This window comes from Argopecten irradians, chromosome 15 (assembly GCF_041381155.1).
Source record: "Argopecten irradians isolate NY chromosome 15, Ai_NY, whole genome shotgun sequence".
NCBI lineage: Eukaryota > Metazoa > Mollusca > Bivalvia > Pectinida > Pectinidae > Argopecten > Argopecten irradians.
The window spans coordinates 2,164,240-2,182,771 of record NC_091148.1 but is presented as its reverse complement, the minus strand read 5'-3'; the positions used below and the strand labels follow the sequence as shown (position 1 = coordinate 2,182,771).

Sequence of the window (18,532 nt, the reverse complement as noted above, 5' to 3'; positions counted from 1 at the left end):
ATGACGGCCCGCTTCAGAAAGAAAGACGGTAACCCTCGCACCCGCAATACGTCCTTGGTAATTTATATCACTAATTAAATTTTCTCAATATCATGAAAGATTATTTAACCAAGTTGTTTTGGGTTTTTTTGTAATTCTCGAAATAGTGTACATTGTATATCTATATATATCAAAATAAATAATTGTATGTACAACTTTATGACGAGCTAATTTAGATTCTATACCAACTAAACTGTCCACGTAGTCATTCTTATCATGGTAGTCAACTTTCACGTGCGCGGGTGGTACGGACGCATTGTCATCCAATCAAAACTCTCGATCTGCAATGTATAACCAATCAGGAACGAGTTGACCGATGATCGGTACATGAGGCGTGAGACGCGGGTGTATTTTACCCAGCACACTAGGCTGTAGTTCATCAGAAGGACCAGGTGTGCGCGAGGCATGCTGACCAGGACAAAGATGTCGTTTGTTAGAATTATATGTTTCGTGGTAGTATTACACTCCATTTCTGGCTACGTCTTAAAGAGTGAGGAAGAAAAAAGTAAGTGAATTATTATAAAAAATACGTTTATTGTAATAATGTAATAAATATCTGGGTATGTTTAAATAGACAATATATATATATATATATATATATATGTTTCATTACCCTGGCGAAATAGCTGTTCTTTATGTGATTTCAAAACCTTTTTGAACGGTTTTAATAATTTTGCCAATGTAACTTTTATAGTACACTATTGTTATCGGTTTCTGTGAAATTCTCGGGTGCAGCACGTGAATAGAAAGTAATTATAATGTAAAGGAATGTTATTGTAAATGACGTATTGCACCTCGTGGAAGTGTACGAAAGGCTGACTAATCGTGGGAAATGTCCAGCCAATATATCCAAATATCAGAGCCGATGGTAGACTCTTTACACGTGCTCCAGATATCATCGCGATAATCTTATGTAATCTATATATCTGTGCATACCACAAGGACTCGAAAACAACTTCCAACTTACATGTATTTAGTTTTTTTGTCGGGTATTTATCTCTAAAGTGAAAATCTATTCGTGTGAATCCTTATAATTCCATATACGGTAAATCAATATCGTCCAATCAGAATCGACGTTACAGATGACGCTATTTTCCACTTTATGAGCTGATCAAGGATGAACTATAGATTGTCCAGTCGTTCTCTACCTTCGGTCTTTGGACTGTTTTCTCAGATATAAATGAAAGTTTTCAATTAAATGAAGGGTTTTCTCGATTCCAAAGTTAGATAAGTGTTTGTGATAATCTCCATGCTACATTTAATAAAATACCCTACATATATGCATCGACAATCGAGCTATTCACGTCGACTTAATGCAATAGGCTTTTTATCACGTATATATTTCTAAATCATCACTTATTTAAACGCCTCGTATTTAAAACATCGTACAGATATTGAGTACATTTTGAACATATGTATATATCTATCATATATATATGAAAAATATTTAACATATATGTTTATCGCATATATTAAAAAAAATGAATAAATTTTTTATTTTATTTTATTTTGAAACGTTTGACTTGTCATTACATGTACATACCGATTATACGCTAGGGTTTAGCCCGCATGTGGCCTCTGTACCGGACATTTGTATATACGGCCGAACCTGTGAAAATCGCTCCTCATTATGCCGATTACCTGTCCCTTTACACAGTCCTAATGCATTTTGAGCCATCATTAATATTGAACTATCGAATTTTCATATTTGCACCCTACATACTGTGCTACCATCAGAAAAATACGTTTAGTATTGATATCGGACATTTTCTACACAAGAAAACTAAATACAAGTAATTCTATTGTTTTCCACCTTAGCTCGGCGTCTCTTTAATAAAACTGCACGCAGGGTGTTTGTTGGCAACCCTCCATAATTTGGTCTTGTACATATAATGCATTAAATGTATACTTGCGTAAAATGATATCCCTGATGTGACGGGGATCATTGGGTCTTTCTAAAGGACAAACCGGTAACGATAGCAAAGATTCGGAATGCTTGGCCTTTGACCTCTATCAAATTAATAGAGCGTCGAATATAATTCCATTATACTTAGTGTATTACACATAAACAAATAAATTTTGCATTAATATAATATTCCAAGATAGATTCATGAGAATTTCTTTTCTGTTGCCTGGATCAACTATTTTCCAGTCGACATTACAATAACTTGTAGTTTGGTAATGGGTTTTGTGAGTGGGTAAAAGCCGGATAATATAAAATGCATACTCTACGTGTATGTTATTGTAAGTAAAGAAACGTTCGCCATGGGAATGTGTTGGTGTAAAATTATCCTGTTTACATATAGTAATTATATCATTTGCGACCCTCTTTATCATATAATATTAAAGTTTTGTGTAATGCCGTTAATTTTTAAACTCACGAATAAAGATAAGTTTTTAATGTTTTTCATCACACATTTTGAGAATTACAGCGCTTTAAATTTATTGGTTTTAATTTTAAAAGTATACAATAAGAACTGAACATGAACTTTTGACAATACTGCCAAAAATCATTATATTTACATCTATAGTGAAGCGAAATGAATACCTACGTTCAGACTATGAAGAAAATTTGATCTACAATTCCATTTTACTCTTTAGTATTATGGTTAATTGTTAAGTGATTTTTGCAGAAAGTTTTCCATTCTAAACATACAAAGGGCATAAACAAACAACAATTCTACAGCACATAGTTGTTTTACATTTATAAGGCATCTGAAGATTTGAATGAAGCTTAATTCATCAAAAATGGTCAGTTTTAAAATGTAGAAGAAAAATTTCAAAATTTTTTCGCCCAATTACGGCACATAACTTTAAGGTCCTCTACGTTTCTGAAACAAACAAAAAAAAGTTTCTTAAAAAATTATTAAAAATATAAGTCCTGTGTGCCTTATATGTTAACGATGAAGTAATTAGGATTGTAACAAAATATCGTATCGTATGACGTATAGGACCGAAACGTACCGATTGTGTCCAATTTTTAAAAAACCGTGAAAGGTTTGGGACGTATAGGGCCGAAACGTACACATTGTGTCCAAAGTAAACATGGGACGTATAGGGCCGAAACGTACCGATTGTGTCCAAATTAAACCGTGAAAGGTTTTCGGCTATATTGGTTAGTTTTTAGTCTTTAAATAAAAACGTGTCCGGACCAAATAAGATTGTTATCTATAACCTATCTGGCTTGGTCTGCGAGATGGGAAAGAAACAATTATGTGACATAATCATATATTTAAATATTTTAGCGGGTAAATGTTAATCCCTTTATAGTGTATTTGATTGCCATATATATGACTTAAAGCCTGGGTTCTTGTCTACTATGCCCCCTACCCTGACCGAGTCTTAAGTAGCGTATTTTGACTGTCCACCACAACATCAACTTCCAGAAGTCCATGACGTCATGGGCACTGGCCGTACACAGGTGTTCCTAATTTATTGAACGATTTCGTCATTAGTAATTTACGGTGTTTTAAAGGTGATTGCTCAAGTGTATATGCTCTAGGTGAAATGATTCAGCCGATATGTTGTCCTATCTAACCATCTATCTCTGGGTATATCCGTGATATCATTGATGTGTACATTTTGTACTTGTGAATTTACTTTAAATCTTAATCCCGAGTAGCCCTAGGACTAGTATTATATTGGTCAAATCAAGGGTCAGCTTTTAAATTTCTTAAATGTAGTGGAAATTATATATATAATGAAATCTACACCCACGAGCTTCGAGCGTGCGCGTCACGGTATGTAACCATAGAAACAGATTGGAGAAATTAATTCTTTCTGCTGGTGGCATATATTGAGGGATCTTCGTGTAATAGATAGGTATTTCCCATGACTAACTACTAAGGTAATGATCATCTGAATATCACTCCACATGTATATCAAAGTTATCCTTATGTATTTGAAGACCCATTACCTCTCCGAAACAAAAGATTCCCAAAATCAATAACATTTAAATAATATATATATCGATGGCCTAAAGATGAGTGACATCACCCAAAATATTCGAAGTACGTAACATGTACCCGCCGCTCTCCGAACAAAACAATTAATTTATGAGCATATAAATGTATCATGCTACAATGAGTTACATCACCCAAATATTCGAATTTACGTAACATGTACCCGCCGTTCTCCGAAACTAAAACAATTCAAGTCTATTGAACTACAATTGAAGCTACTCGGCACGGTATATTGAACACATTTAATTGTTACTTTATTTTTTGAATGCAAAGTCGTCCGTCACTTTGTTCGGGATAACGATTTCTTTATTAAAATATTCTCCACTTCCGGTTGCATTCTGGCGGGAGATTTTAGATTCGGAAGCTGCAGGAGAAAACAAATGTGGGCTCGTATTGCGTTTAGTTATCCAATTCATGTATAAGAGCAGAAAACAAACTGAGTAATCGTTCTGAAAAGTATATTCAGATTAGGCTCCAATTTCTCGAAACAAAAGTACAGACTTAAGTCAAAACTTAATTGGGGCTAGATTGTGTATTATTCTGCTGTTACGACATAAATGTTAGGCAGTGTTTCAGATTAATTTCAAAAGCTTTAGAACATTTTTTTTTAATTTTAAGATTAACCTATGAGACACACATACCTTAAAAATATTCATACCTTAAAAGAAAAAATACAGTATTTTATACAGTGAATAAATTATATCATCGTCTCGCATGTTATATAACCTGATAGATACCAGAAACATATATACATAGAGATTGGAAACTCCTTTGTCTTTGACAGGCAGAGGGACATCCGGTTTATAGGCATTTTGCCTTGGCTAACTAGTTTAAAGTGTTTTCTTTTAATCATGATATTTTAGCATCAACACAAAGTTTAAACATTATATCATGGTTTGATGTGATCAGTTAACTTTAATTTCCCGCCGATTGATGATACGTAATGTGAATTTTGAAAGTATGAAAATAAGCAATTTTACCTGGGTTTTTTTTTTTTCGAAAATGAATTTTGAAAGTATGAAAATAAGCAATTTTACCTGTTTTTTTTCGAAAATCAGGCTTTCAAAACCGGAAGTTGGTTTTGTTTTATTAACAAATAAGTTAAGATATTATTTTTTCTATCCAAAATCGTTCTCAAACCATCTGACAATTACTGAACTTTTACAACATATCAAAGTTATTCTTTTATATTCAACTATTTAAGAGTTTATCTAAAAACCAGAATACAGAGGTACATCTACTGATCGTAAAAATGGAGGGGTTGCCAATCTATGTATATATGTTTCTGTAGATACATTCAAATATTTCACATTATTAACCATTATGAAAAATGAAAGAGCGTCTTTTTTCATAAATAAAAATACAGATTTATTTAAAATATCCTGCAATTGCATTTCAACTATTAAAAATCTAAATTTTTCTATAGTGCTTAAATTGTAAAAATTTGGTTGAATATCACATGCCTTTTCAAAAAGAACGTTATACGAATAAAAATTCACATTCACATAAATGTATTTCAGATTCTTAACAGTTTGAGCTACAATATTCACAAGTTCTATTTTCTAATAGAATATAATTTGTAAATTGAGCACATTTGTTTTTAAACCGTTTTCCATGGTGCCGTCCGTTCTTTGAAATTTTACATTGCTGGAAATCCAAATTTAAGCATACATACATGCATTGATTTAAGGAATAGATTTTTATTTTGTTGAGGTAACATAAGTTACACGGGCTCCATTATCATTATACCTTCACAACCTCAATAAAGTAAAAATCTATTCCTTATATATTTACGGTTTTTCACATAAATGAATATTTATTCTCGCGACAGTTGCATATTTTTTATTAAAATGCCCATAATTTCTTTCCCATCATCGTCAACGAATTTGAATGAACAGCTGATTTTAATGGAGTCATTCATGTTTCCACCAAAAGTGGGGTCATGACCCCACGTTGCTACGACGTCGACTATTCCCGTAACAATGGAATCGCCGCATGTGTTGTACTATCATCATACACTGATAATGATAATACCATAAAGCATATGGTTGAGTCCATTTCAGTGCAAACTGTAAACATATATATATATGTAAATATCTTAAGTTCTGTACATGTATATAACAGAGTGCAGCGTTCTCAATCAATCTAATCACTGCCTCTATCCAACTCTGGCGCTCAACCCGGCGGCGCTCAACCGATCGATCACGATTGGGATATCTTGTTTTAAGTACATTTGGGGCCGAATAAAGGCCCCTTTCCCTAGAGAAATTTTGCTATTTTTTCCAAATTTATGTAAATATTTTCTCAAATAATTACAGAACTCCAAAATACACATGTATACATATTTCAAGAAAAATACAATGTGATTTTTTCCCATTGGAAAGGTACAGACCCCTGAAATGATTGAAAATCATTGATAAGTGGGAACCTATAATGGAAAGTCAGGAATAACACTATAGTTATTTAAATTTATGAACGCGAGAAAAACAATACAGACCATACTACCATCACATTTTGTCATCAGATCATCTTTTACATTAATTTGGATGCTTTTCACTGAACTAACAGTACAGATATTTTTGAAAATAACATCTTGTTTTGCAGTAAATCAAGAGAAAAATGACATCAAAAGGGTTTTAGAACTTCTAAGAAAAGAAAAGCTACAGAAACTAGCAAACATCCACATTGCCCACAAAAATGAACAAAGAAATACAGAAGAGCCAGAAGAGGAAGATGTCGTCGTTAACAAAGAGGTCCCTGAGGTATGAAGTCGACCAGCTGATGTCAAATTAAAGCAAATTCAAATTTCACTAATTGCTGATTAATAGGTATATTTATGTATTTCACCATCCTTGATTCTCCAGGGGTTCCTATCACTTACGATCTCTACACCCCTGGACTATCTCATAGTAAAACTGGAGGCAACAGAATAGAACAGGTAATTTAGTCATTTGATGTACATCAAAAGAGCCGTATAACGGTACACTGTGGTTGACTGTGTGGCTTTGATGTTAGGTGTCGCTCTCTCTGTAGTCTTCAAAGGAAATCTTTGCTGGTCTGTGATTGGTCAAATGTTTTCCGCTGAGTTTCCTTCAATTTCACTATGAGATAGTCTAGGGGTTTAGAGGTCATAAGTGATCGGAACCCCTTGAGTATCAAGGATGGTATTTCACCAAGTTATATTTATTTTGCCAAGTTTCTGGTGTATCATATCCGAATAGGTATATATTTGATCATGGTTATATCATATCGGGGAATTATGTAAAAAGAATTCTTGAAATATTGGACAAGATATCATTTAGTTGTCATTACAAAGTGATCGCCCTTTCATCATGTCCAGGAGGAGGAGATCGAGCCTTCCCTTAGCTTGTTTGAGAACACACAAACTCGAGGATTTCAGAGACGTTTAAGCCACGGAAATGAGGTGTGTATACATGTAACTATACCACAGTGCTATAAAAATTCTTGTCATTTCCATGCCTTTTTTGCTCTTGAAAATTCATGGTAAAGCAAACTTTGGTATTAAGGATTATTTTGAAGTTACTTACCGGTATTATAATTAAGGTTTTTATTCCCATTGTATCGCCAACATAGTACAACAATAGAATGAAGAGTTCAAACTGATCTTTTGATAACTTAAATAAAATGCAGTTAATCACTTTGCCTTTCCAGATTGTATAGTTATGTGATGGAATCTTTCCCTATTGGTTTATCACTATTTTTAGGAAGAAGAGGAGGAAATTGAGAATGTGCATAGATCTTTTGGAAAGAGAGGCCATGGAAATGAAATTGATGGGGTAGGAAACCTTTTGTTTAGGAAAATTTGACTATTCAGACATTTAGACTATTTATACATTTAGACTATTTTGGACCATTTAGACTATTAAGACTAGACTATTTAGACTATTTAGACAATTTAAACATTTAGACATTTAGACTAGACTATTTAGACATTTAGACTATTTAAACATTTAGACTATTTCGACTATTAGACTATTTCGACTATTTAGACATTTCGACTATTTAGACATTTCGACTATTTAGACATTTGGACTATTTAGACATTTGGACTATTTACACTTTTAAATAGTCTAAATGTCTAAATAGTCCAAATGTCTAAATAGTCGAAATAGTCTAATAGTCGAAATGGTCTAAATAGTCTATTAAGACTATTTAGACATTTAGACATTTTAGACATTTTTTCCATTTTTCACAGTGAAATACAAGGTTTTATGGTGATAATATGTAGTGTATTTTACCACATATATTAGTGAAAATATAAAAAACGACATTTCACTCAAAATTGACCAATCAGCATGCATCTTTATTATTTTTCCATTTTTGTGTCACCTACAATGTAAGGGCGACACTTAAGGTATCACTATGTCGGCGTCGGCGTCGGCGACGTTGACGTCTGGGAAATGGTTACCGTGCGATGAATTTAGTATTGTCCAATTTAAACAAAATTTGGTATATAGTTTTATATTAACAAGATCTCGGATTAGTTTGATAATGGTCAAAATCCGTCAATATTTGCAAGAGTTACGGGACTTCAAAATTGTCAAAACGTTAATCCATGGTTTCCGCTTGATAACTTTGGTATTTATTGTCCAATTTCAACCAAATTTTGTTTATTGCTTTATATTAATGAGATCTTTTAGTGGTTTGAGATCTTTTAGTGGTTTGATACTGGTCAAAATCCTTCAATATTTGCAAGAGTTACGGGACTTAATAACTTCACCTAATCATTAACTTTCAAATGTAAATATCTATTTTTTGTGATGCTGTGCAGGCGACACATCCACTTCCGTAGAATTCTTGTTAATTGTTAATAGCAATAAGAAATACTACAAAACACTATATTTTGAAATTATTTTTCAGAATGTTGAACCTGAAGATGACCCTGAGCTTTACTCTCTACTGAATAGCTTTTTGGATGAAAATAATGGAGTAAAGAAACAGGTCAGTATAATGGTCAGTCTGCTAAAACATCCCTAACACTCGCATCAACCAAAACAGGTGAGTATAATAGTCTCAACTTCTCCAAAACTGCTAAAGCAATTTCAATGAAAATTTGTGTAAATCTTCTTAGTCATAAGGCTAATCAAAATTGTGAATTATATGGTTCCAACTCCCCAGGGGGATGTGGGAGGGACCAAAAGGGTTAACATTGACTAAAGTTTCAAAATCTTCTGCATTCACAGAGATTGTAGAATCAAATACACTTCATAGTAATATCAGTATGATATGGCAATTGAATCCTATTAACACATTTTCCATGACTGACCCCCCCAGGGGCTTTAGGGGCGGGATCAAAAGGGGTCAAATAGGCCAAAACTTAAAATCTACTGGAAATGGTAGAATCAAATACTTTTCATAGATAGAAAGGTCTTAAGGTCTTTTACAAAAATTGTGACTTATATGACCCTGATGTCTCGCGTGTCCCCCTGGGGAGGAGTGTCCCCTTGGGGAGGGATCAAGTCACTATAGATTATATAGAGAAAACACTTATGAGCATTTTTTTGACCAATTTTCATAGAAAATGAGTCAAACTTAAGAGTTATTAGCCCGAGATAGACCTCTTGGGGGACTAGATGGCCAAACGGAGTCAAAATGACTAAAACTTCAAAACATCTGAGTTCACAGGTTTGATTGAAGCAAAATACTCTTCATAGATTAAAGTCAATTTCATAACATCATTGATCGTTAAGGCTCTATAGTGTTAATTTTTCTAATTGCTTGTTTTAGGGAGCTGGCTTAAACAAGCAGTATAAAGCGCAGAAAGACTCGATGGACTCGCACAAACTTACCCACGAACAGAAGGTAGAAATGGGCCTCGAGTCGGAATATGTAAGTCACCGTGGAATGCTTGGTTATAGCCTCTTTTAGAACTTTGGCCTTGCAACTTGGTGTTTGACAGAGGATCTCACACTTTCATTTTACATACAGTAACCACAAGGACTATGATTTGGGCGCTTTTGGCCCACAAATCCATCAAACCTGTTATTTAGTGATTAAGTTATCAAATATCATATGTCTGGTACATCTTTGATAGAATAGGTATGATAGTTAAGTATCATTGCAGCTTAAGTTGCTATATGCTAACCTTCCTAATATGCAAAAAATATGAATCTGAAAATTAAGTCATTTTTTGCAAGTTTTTCATTTTGAAACCATAGAGCGCATCCTTGAACAAACTTGAAATTTCCCCTAAAAATGTGTGTGAGGTATATGTACCTACATATTATGAATGAATGTTACGTTTGTTCAAGATTGTGTTCTATTGTTTCTTGGATAAACTAGCCATCGAAAATAGACAAATAATGACAATTTTCAAATTTAGTTAGTTGATCCATATTTCTGATGGTTACACTGGCTAATAAACTTTGATTATAATTTATTCAGGGAAATAGTAAAATATTTATTTCTGAATTAATTACTGATACCACGTTAACCATAGATAACCAATGTTATGTTATATTGTTGTATTTTCTAATACATTGTGAACGGTCGGTCGGTGGTTTTTCTCCGGGTACTCGGCTTTCCTCCACCAACAAACCTGGCACGTCCTTAAATGACCCTGGCTGTTAATATAGGATGTTAAACTAATCAAACTCGAGATCAAACATTGTGAACATTATTTGACTTTTATTCCACAATAAAACATATTTATGTTTTCAGCCAGGAGAAGAGAAGAGGAACTTTATTACCAACACCAATACTTTCTGGGCCCAGGGCATTGTTCCATATGAAATTTCCAGTACATTTTGTGAGTGTCAAATCCATCTTTCAAATTTTGCAAATTTTCGTAGCACGAGGACCTTGTTGATAATTAACGTGAACCAATATTCCAGCCTAACCAAAATAATCATTTCCAATGTTTGCATATCTTTATACCCGATATATGCCCCATTTAGAGTATCGCCTTTCAGCCCCATTTAGTGTAGTGTCCCTTGCGCCCCACTTAGTGTAGTGTCCCTTCAGCCCCATTTAGTGTACATGTACTTAGTAGTGTCCCTTCAGCCCCACTTAGTGTTATGTGCCTACCACCCAGCTCTTGGCTGTAGTGTCCCTTCAGCCCCACTTAGTGTAGTGTCCCTTCAGCCCCATCTTAGTGTAGTGTCCCTTGCCCCCAGCCCCATTTAGTGTACATGTACTTAGTAGTGTCCCTTCAGCCCCACTTAGTGTTATGTGCCTACCACCCAGCTCTTGGCTGTGAGTTGATTTTTTGTGTTAATACCATACTTAATTAACCATATTAATAGTGTTTGTGTGCCCAATCCTTTGCTATATGGCAGTATTTATTATACAGCGGCGAGCGAGAGGAATATCATCACTACAGCTATAGCAGAAGTGGCCAGCAAGACATGTGTCCGCTTCCTTCCCAGGGCACAAACCGATCCAAACTCACTCGGACACAATTCTTACATCGAATTCTTTAGTGAAAGGTTCGTATGATTGAGCAATGGTACAGTGTGTTTGTGTTTATGGTGTAAACCTTAGACTAAGTGATCTGATAGTCTGAACTGAACCAAGCTAACTCTGTACACAAAGAATCAACTCTTCTTGCTGGCTATTTGAATGACCAGAAGGTGGTTTTAATCTTTAAAATGCAATATACATCTTAAAAATGCATATTGAACTAGTTTTTTCAACTGCAATTTGGCTGAAACTTGCCTGAAATTATTGTGGTATGGTCTTGACAATGTTGCATATCAGGTGGATCCCAAAACAAAGCTGACCACTATAACACCATATCTAACTAATCACGTTTACAAATGGTACCAATGTTGTCAGATAACTGTTGTATTTTAAGCCGTTCTTTTCTTTAATATAAAGCTAAAAAATGTACCTACGCACTAGTAATTACCCGCATAAATCTGGTGATTTGAGTTGGGTTTTATAGATTCCGATATTATCTACACGTGCAATATACTAATTGATTTCAGTAATTTAAATGCCTTCACCTATTATGTATTTAGCATTGTAAATATGCCGACCTCGCAAACAAATTCAAAAAATTTGTCCTTGTTGAATTTTGTTCTACTAGCATAGTTGTAATTCAAGTTTTTGAAGAATTTTAACAATATTCCATAAATATTGTTTATATTCCATAAATATTGTTTTTAGTGGTGTTTAAATAATTTTGTCCCATTGCAGTGGTTGTTGGTCCTATGTAGGCAGGGTGTTCAGCGGAAAACAACAGATAAGTTTACAGTCGCCCGGCTGTGTGACAGTAAGTACAGAATCATACACAGTAAACAACAGATACAGTCGCTTGGCTTTGTGACATTCAGTACAGAATCATACACTGTAAACAACAGATACAGTCGCCCGGCTGTGTGACAGTCAGTACAGAATCATACACTGTAAACAACAGATACAGTCGCTCGGCTGTGTGACAGTCAGTACAGAATCATACACAGTAAACAACAGATACAGTCCCTCGGCTGTGTGACAGTCAGTACAGAATCATACACAGTAAACAACAGATACAGTCGCTCGGCTGTGTGACAGTCAGTACAGAATCATACGCAGTTAACAACAGATACAGTCGCTTGGGTGTGTGACAGTCAGTACAGAATCATACACAGTAAACAACAGATACAGTCGTTCGGCTGTGTGACAGTCAGTACAGAATCATACACAGTAAACAACAGATACAGTCGCTCAGCTGTGACAGTCAGTATAGAATCATATACAGTAAACAACAGATACAGTCGCTCGGCTGTGACAGTCAGTAGAGAATCATACACAGTAAACAACAGATACAGTCGCTCGGCTGTGACAGTCAGTACAGAATCATACACAGTAAACAACAGATACAGTCGCTCGGCTGTGTGACAGTCAGTACAGAATCATACACAGTAAACAACAGATACAGTTACTCTGCTGTGTGAGAGTCGGTACAGAATCATACACAGTAAACAACAGATACAGTCGCTTGGCTGTGTGACAGTCAGTACAGAATCATACAGTAAACAACAGATACAGTTACTCTGCTGTGTGACAGTCAGTACAGAATCATACACAGTAAACAACAGATACAGTCGCTCGGCTGTGACAGTCAGTACAGAATCATACACAGTAAACAACAGATACAGTCGCTTGGCTGTGTGACAGTCAGTACAGAATCATACAGTAAACAACAGATACAGTTACTCTGCTGTGTGAGAGTCGGTACAGAATCATACACAGTAAACAACAGATACAGTTACTCTGCTGTGTGACAGTCAGTACAGAATCATACACAGTAAACAACAGATACAGTCGCTCAGCTGTGACAGTCAGTACAGAATCATACACAGTAAACAACAGATACAGTCGCTTGGCTGTGTGACAGTCAGTACAGAATCATACAGTAAACAACAGATACAGTTACTCTGCTGTGAGAGTCGGTACAGAATCATACACGGTAAACAACAGATACAGTCGCTCGGCTGTGTGACAGTCAGTACAGAATCATACACAGTAAACAACAGATACAGTAGTTCGGCTGTGTGACAGTAAGTACAGAATCATACACAGTAAACAGATACAGTCGCTCGGCTGTGTGACAGTCAGTACAGAATCATACACAGTAAACAACAGATACAGTCACTCAGCTGTGTGACAGTCAGTACAGAATCATACACAGTAAACAACAGTTACAGTCACTCAGCTGTGTGACATTCAGTACAGAATCATACACAGTAAACAACAGATACAGTCGCCCGGCTGTGTGACAGTCAGTACAGAATCATACACAGTAAACAACAGTTACAGTCGCTCGGCTGTGTGACAGTCAGTACAGAATCATACACAGTAAACAACAGATACAGTTGCTCGGCTGTGTGACAGTTGGTACAGAATCATACACGGTAAACAACAGTTACAGTCACTCAGCTGTGTGACAGTAAGTACAGAATCATACACAGTAAACAACAGATACAGTTACTCTGCTGTGTGACAGTCAGTACAGAATCATACACAGTAAACAACAGATACAGTTACTCTGCTGTGTGAGAGTCGGTACAGAATCATACACAGTAAACAACAGATACAGTTACTCTGCTGTGTGACAGTCAGTACAGAATCATACACTGTAAACAACAGATACAGTCGCTCGGCTGTGACAGTCAGTAGAGAATCATACACAGTAAACAACAGATACAGTTACTCTGCTGTGTGACAGTCAGTACAGAATCATACACTGTAAACAACAGATACAGTCGCTCGGCTGTGACAGTCAGTAGAGAATCATACACAGTAAACAACAGATACAGTCACTCGGCTGTGACAGTCAGTACAGAATCATACACAGTAAACAACAGATACAGTTACTCTGCTGTGTGAGAGTCGGTACAGAATCATACACAGTAAACAACAGATACAGTTACTCTGCTGTGTGACAGTCAGTACAGAATCATACACTGTAAACAACAGATACAGTCGCTCAGCTGTGTGACAGTCAGTACAGAATCATACACAGTAAACAACAGTTACAGTCACTCAGCTGTGTGACAGTAAGTACAGAATCATACACAGTAAACAACAGATACAGTCGCTTGGCTGTGACAGTCAGTACAGAATCATACACAGTAAACAACAGATACAGTTACTCTGCTGTGTGAGAGTCGGTACAGAATCATACACAGTAAACAACAGATACAGTCACTCAGCTGTGTGACAGTCAGTACAGAATCATACACAGTAAACAACAGATACAGTCACTCAGCTGTGTGACAGTAAGTACAGAATCATACACAGTAAACAACAGATACAGTCGCTCGGCTGTGTGACAGTCAGTACAGAATCATACACAGTAAACAACAGTTACAGTCGCTCAGCTGTGTGACAGTAAGTACAGAATCATACACAGTAAACAACAGTTACAGTCACTCAGCTGTGTGACAGTCAGTACAGAATCATACACAGTAAACAACAGATACAGTCACTCAGCTGTGTGACAGTAAGTACAGAATCATACACAGTAAACAACAGATACAGTCGCTCGGCTGTGTGACAGTCAGTACAGAATCATACACAGTAAACAACAGATACAGTCACTCAGCTGTGTGACAGTCAGTACAGAATCATACACAGTAAACAACAGTTACAGTCACTCAGCTGTGTGACAGTAAGTACAGAATCATACACAGTAAACAACAGATACAGTTACTCTGCTGTGTGACAGTCAGTACAGAATCATACACAGTAAACAACAGATACAGTTACTCTGCTGTGTGACAGTCAGTACAGAATCATACAAAGTAAACAACAGTTACAGTCACTCAGCTGTGTGACAGTAAGTACAGAATCATATACAGTAAACAACAGATACAGTCGCTCGGCTGTGACAGTCAGTAGAGAATCATACACAGTAAACAACAGATACAGTCGCTCGGCTGTGACAGTCAGTACAGAATCATACACAGTAAACAACAGATACAGTCGCTCGGCTGTGTGACAGTCAGTACAGAATCATACACAGTAAACAACAGATACAGTTACTCTGCTGTGTGAGAGTCGGTACAGAATCATACACAGTAAACAACAGATACAGTTACTCGGCTGTGTGACAGTCAGTACAGAATCATACACAGTAAACAACAGATACAGTCGCTCGGCTGTGTGACTGTCAGTACAGAATCATACACAGTAAACAACAGATACAGTCGCTTGGCTGTGTGACAGTCAGTACAGAATCATACACAGTAAACAACAGATACAGTTACTCTGCTGTGTGAGAGTCGGTACAGAATCATACACAGTAAACAACAGATACAGTTACTCTGCTGTGTGAGAGTCGGTACAGAATCATACACAGTAAACAATAGATACAGTCGCTCAGCTGTGTGACAGTCAGTACAGAATCATACACAGTAAACAACAGATACAGTCGCTCGCTGTGTGACAGTAAGTACAGAATCATACACAGAATCATGCACAGTAAACAACAGATACAGTCGCTCAGCTGTGTGAGAGTCGGTACAGAATCATACACAGTAAACAACAGATACAGTCGCTCGGCTGTGTGACCGTAAGTACAGAATCATACATAGTAAACAACAGATACAGTCGCTCGGCTGTGTGACAGTTGGTACAGAATCATACACAGTAAACAAGATACAGTCGCTCGGCTGTGTGACAGTCAGTACAGAATCATACACAGTAAACAACAGATACAGTCGCTCGGCTGTGTGACTGTCAGTACAGAATCATACACAGTAAACAACAGATACAGTCCCTCGGCTGTGTGACAGTCAGTACAGAATCATACACAGTAAACAACAGATACAGTCGCTCGGCTGTGTGACAGTCAGTACAGAATCATACACGGTAAACAACAGATACAGTCTCTCGGCTGTGTGACAGTCAGTACAGAATCATACACAGTAAACAACAGATACAGTCGCTCGGCTGTGACAGTCAGTACAGAATCATACACAGTAAACAACAGATACAGTCGCCCGGCTGTGTGACAGTAAGTACAGAATCATACACAGTAAACAACAGATACAGTCGCTCGGCTGTGTGACAGTCAGTACAGAATCATACACAGTAAACAACAGATACAGTCGCTCGGCTGTGTGACAGTCGGTACAGAATCATACACAGTAAACAAGATACAGTTGCTCGGCTGTGTGACAGTCAGTACAGAATCATACACAGTAAACAACAGATAGTCGCTTGGCTTTGTGACATTCAGTACAGAATCATACACAGTAAACAACAGATACAGTCGCTCGGCTGTGTGACAGTAAGTACAGAATCATACACAGTAAACAACAGATACAGTCGCTCGGCTGTGTGACAGTCGGTACAGAATCATACACAGTAAACAACAGATACAGTCGCCCGGCGGTGTGACAGTTGGTACAGAATCATACACAGTAAACAACAGATACAGTCGCTCAGCTGTGTGACAGTCAGTACAGAATCATACGCAGTAAACAACAGATACAGTCGCTCGGCTGGTCTGTCCTAGCCCAGCTTGTACAGGTTTGGTGGACAGGTCTGTCCTAGCCCAGCTTGTACAGGTTTGGTGGACAGGTCTGTCCTAGTCCAGATTGTACAGGTTTGGTGGACAGGTCTGTCCTAGTCCAGATTGTACAGGTTTGGTGGACAAGTTTGAAAGACAGGTCTGTCCTAGTCCAGCTTGTACAGGTTTGATGGACAAGTTTGATAGACAGGTCTGTCCTAGCCCAGCTTGAACAAATTTGGTGGGCAGGCCTTGTATTTGTTTTTGATGTCTTACAGAACAGTATAACCATCCATGAGATGTTACACGCCATCGGTCAGATGCATGAACAGTCGCGTACAGATCGTGATAATCATGTCACTATGTTATGGTCCAATATCCAAGGAGGAACTGGCAACAACAACATGGCCAAAGAGAACACGCTGGACAACAACCGATACGATTACGAGTCTGTTCTTCAGTACAGTCTTACAGTAAGTACAAAGCAGATTGCATTTCATAATACAACATATTGCGAAAATGAGCTATTGCAAACCCAACCCTATTTCCATGACTTGTGTCCCCTGCCTATATATAGCTGTAGAACACATTAACGGTACATGTATATGCTGTCGGATATCAATGTGTATCATATATTTCAGGCCTTTTCAACAAACGGACTGCCTACCATGGAGTTTGCTGATAGACGACTCGACTTCCTCGCTAATTCAGCAGTTGGTCTTACGTTTTACGACGTAAAGGACATAACGGCTGCCTATCAATGTACCAGTAAGTCCTCCACATATATGTCTGTACCAGTAAGTCTTCCACATATATGTCTGTGTACCAGTAAGTCTGTGGAACATTTTTAGAAAAGAACTTGAGTGTTTCAACCTGAGTGATGAGCACAATGTTAGTATATGCGTAAACTTTTTTTATTGGATTAGAATTGTTACCTTCCCATCATGTGAGCCAAAAAAAAAATCAAATTGATTGATTAAATCATCTTGAATTGATTAATTTGAATACATGTTTAGCTCACCTGGTCCATAGTGGGTCAGTAGGGGGGTATAGGGAGCTCACCTGGTCCATAGTGGGTCAGTAGGGGGTATAGGGAGCTCACCTGGTCTATCGTGGGTCAGTAGGGGGGTATAGGGAGCTCACCTGGTCCATAGTGGGTCAGTAGGGGGGTATAGGGAGCTCACCTGGTCCATAGTGGGTCAGTAGGGGGTATAGGGAGCTGGTATAGGGAGCTCACCTGGTCTATCATGGGTCAGTAGGGGGGTATAGGGAGCTCACCAGGTCCATAGTGGGTCAGTAAGGGGGTATAGGGAGCTCACCTGGTCCATAGTGGGTCAGTAGGGGGTATAGGGAGCTCACCTGGTCCATCATGGGTCAGTAGGGGGTATAGGGAGCTCACCTGGTCCATAGTGGGTCAGTAAGGGGGTATAGGGAGCTCACCTGGTCCATAGTGGGTCAGTAGGGGGTATAGGGAGCTCACCTGGTCCATAGTGGGTCAGTAGGGGGTATAGGGAGCTCACCTGGTCCATAGTGGGTCAGTAGGGGGTATAGGGAGCTCACCTGGTCC

The 18,532-nt window shown here is 37.4% G+C and overlaps 1 protein-coding gene across 1 annotated transcript in view; it reads left to right on the top strand.

The window, feature by feature from the left end:
* Nucleotides 1-385: 385 nt before the first annotated feature.
* LOC138309613 (MAM and LDL-receptor class A domain-containing protein 1-like) overlaps nt 386-18,532 on the top strand; it is a 71,350-nt gene continuing 53,203 nt past the window's right edge. The window contains exons 1-11 of the mRNA XM_069250836.1: nt 386-544; nt 6,606-6,763; nt 7,342-7,425; nt 7,727-7,798; nt 8,883-8,963; nt 9,750-9,851; nt 10,683-10,770; nt 11,314-11,449; nt 12,162-12,237; nt 17,244-17,438; nt 17,607-17,733. Of these exons, the coding sequence (XP_069106937.1) occupies nt 445-544; nt 6,606-6,763; nt 7,342-7,425; nt 7,727-7,798; nt 8,883-8,963; nt 9,750-9,851; nt 10,683-10,770; nt 11,314-11,449; nt 12,162-12,237; nt 17,244-17,438; nt 17,607-17,733 (1,219 nt within the window). The 5' untranslated portion in view covers nt 386-444. The remainder of the gene's footprint in view (nt 545-6,605; nt 6,764-7,341; nt 7,426-7,726; nt 7,799-8,882; nt 8,964-9,749; nt 9,852-10,682; nt 10,771-11,313; nt 11,450-12,161; nt 12,238-17,243; nt 17,439-17,606; nt 17,734-18,532) is intronic.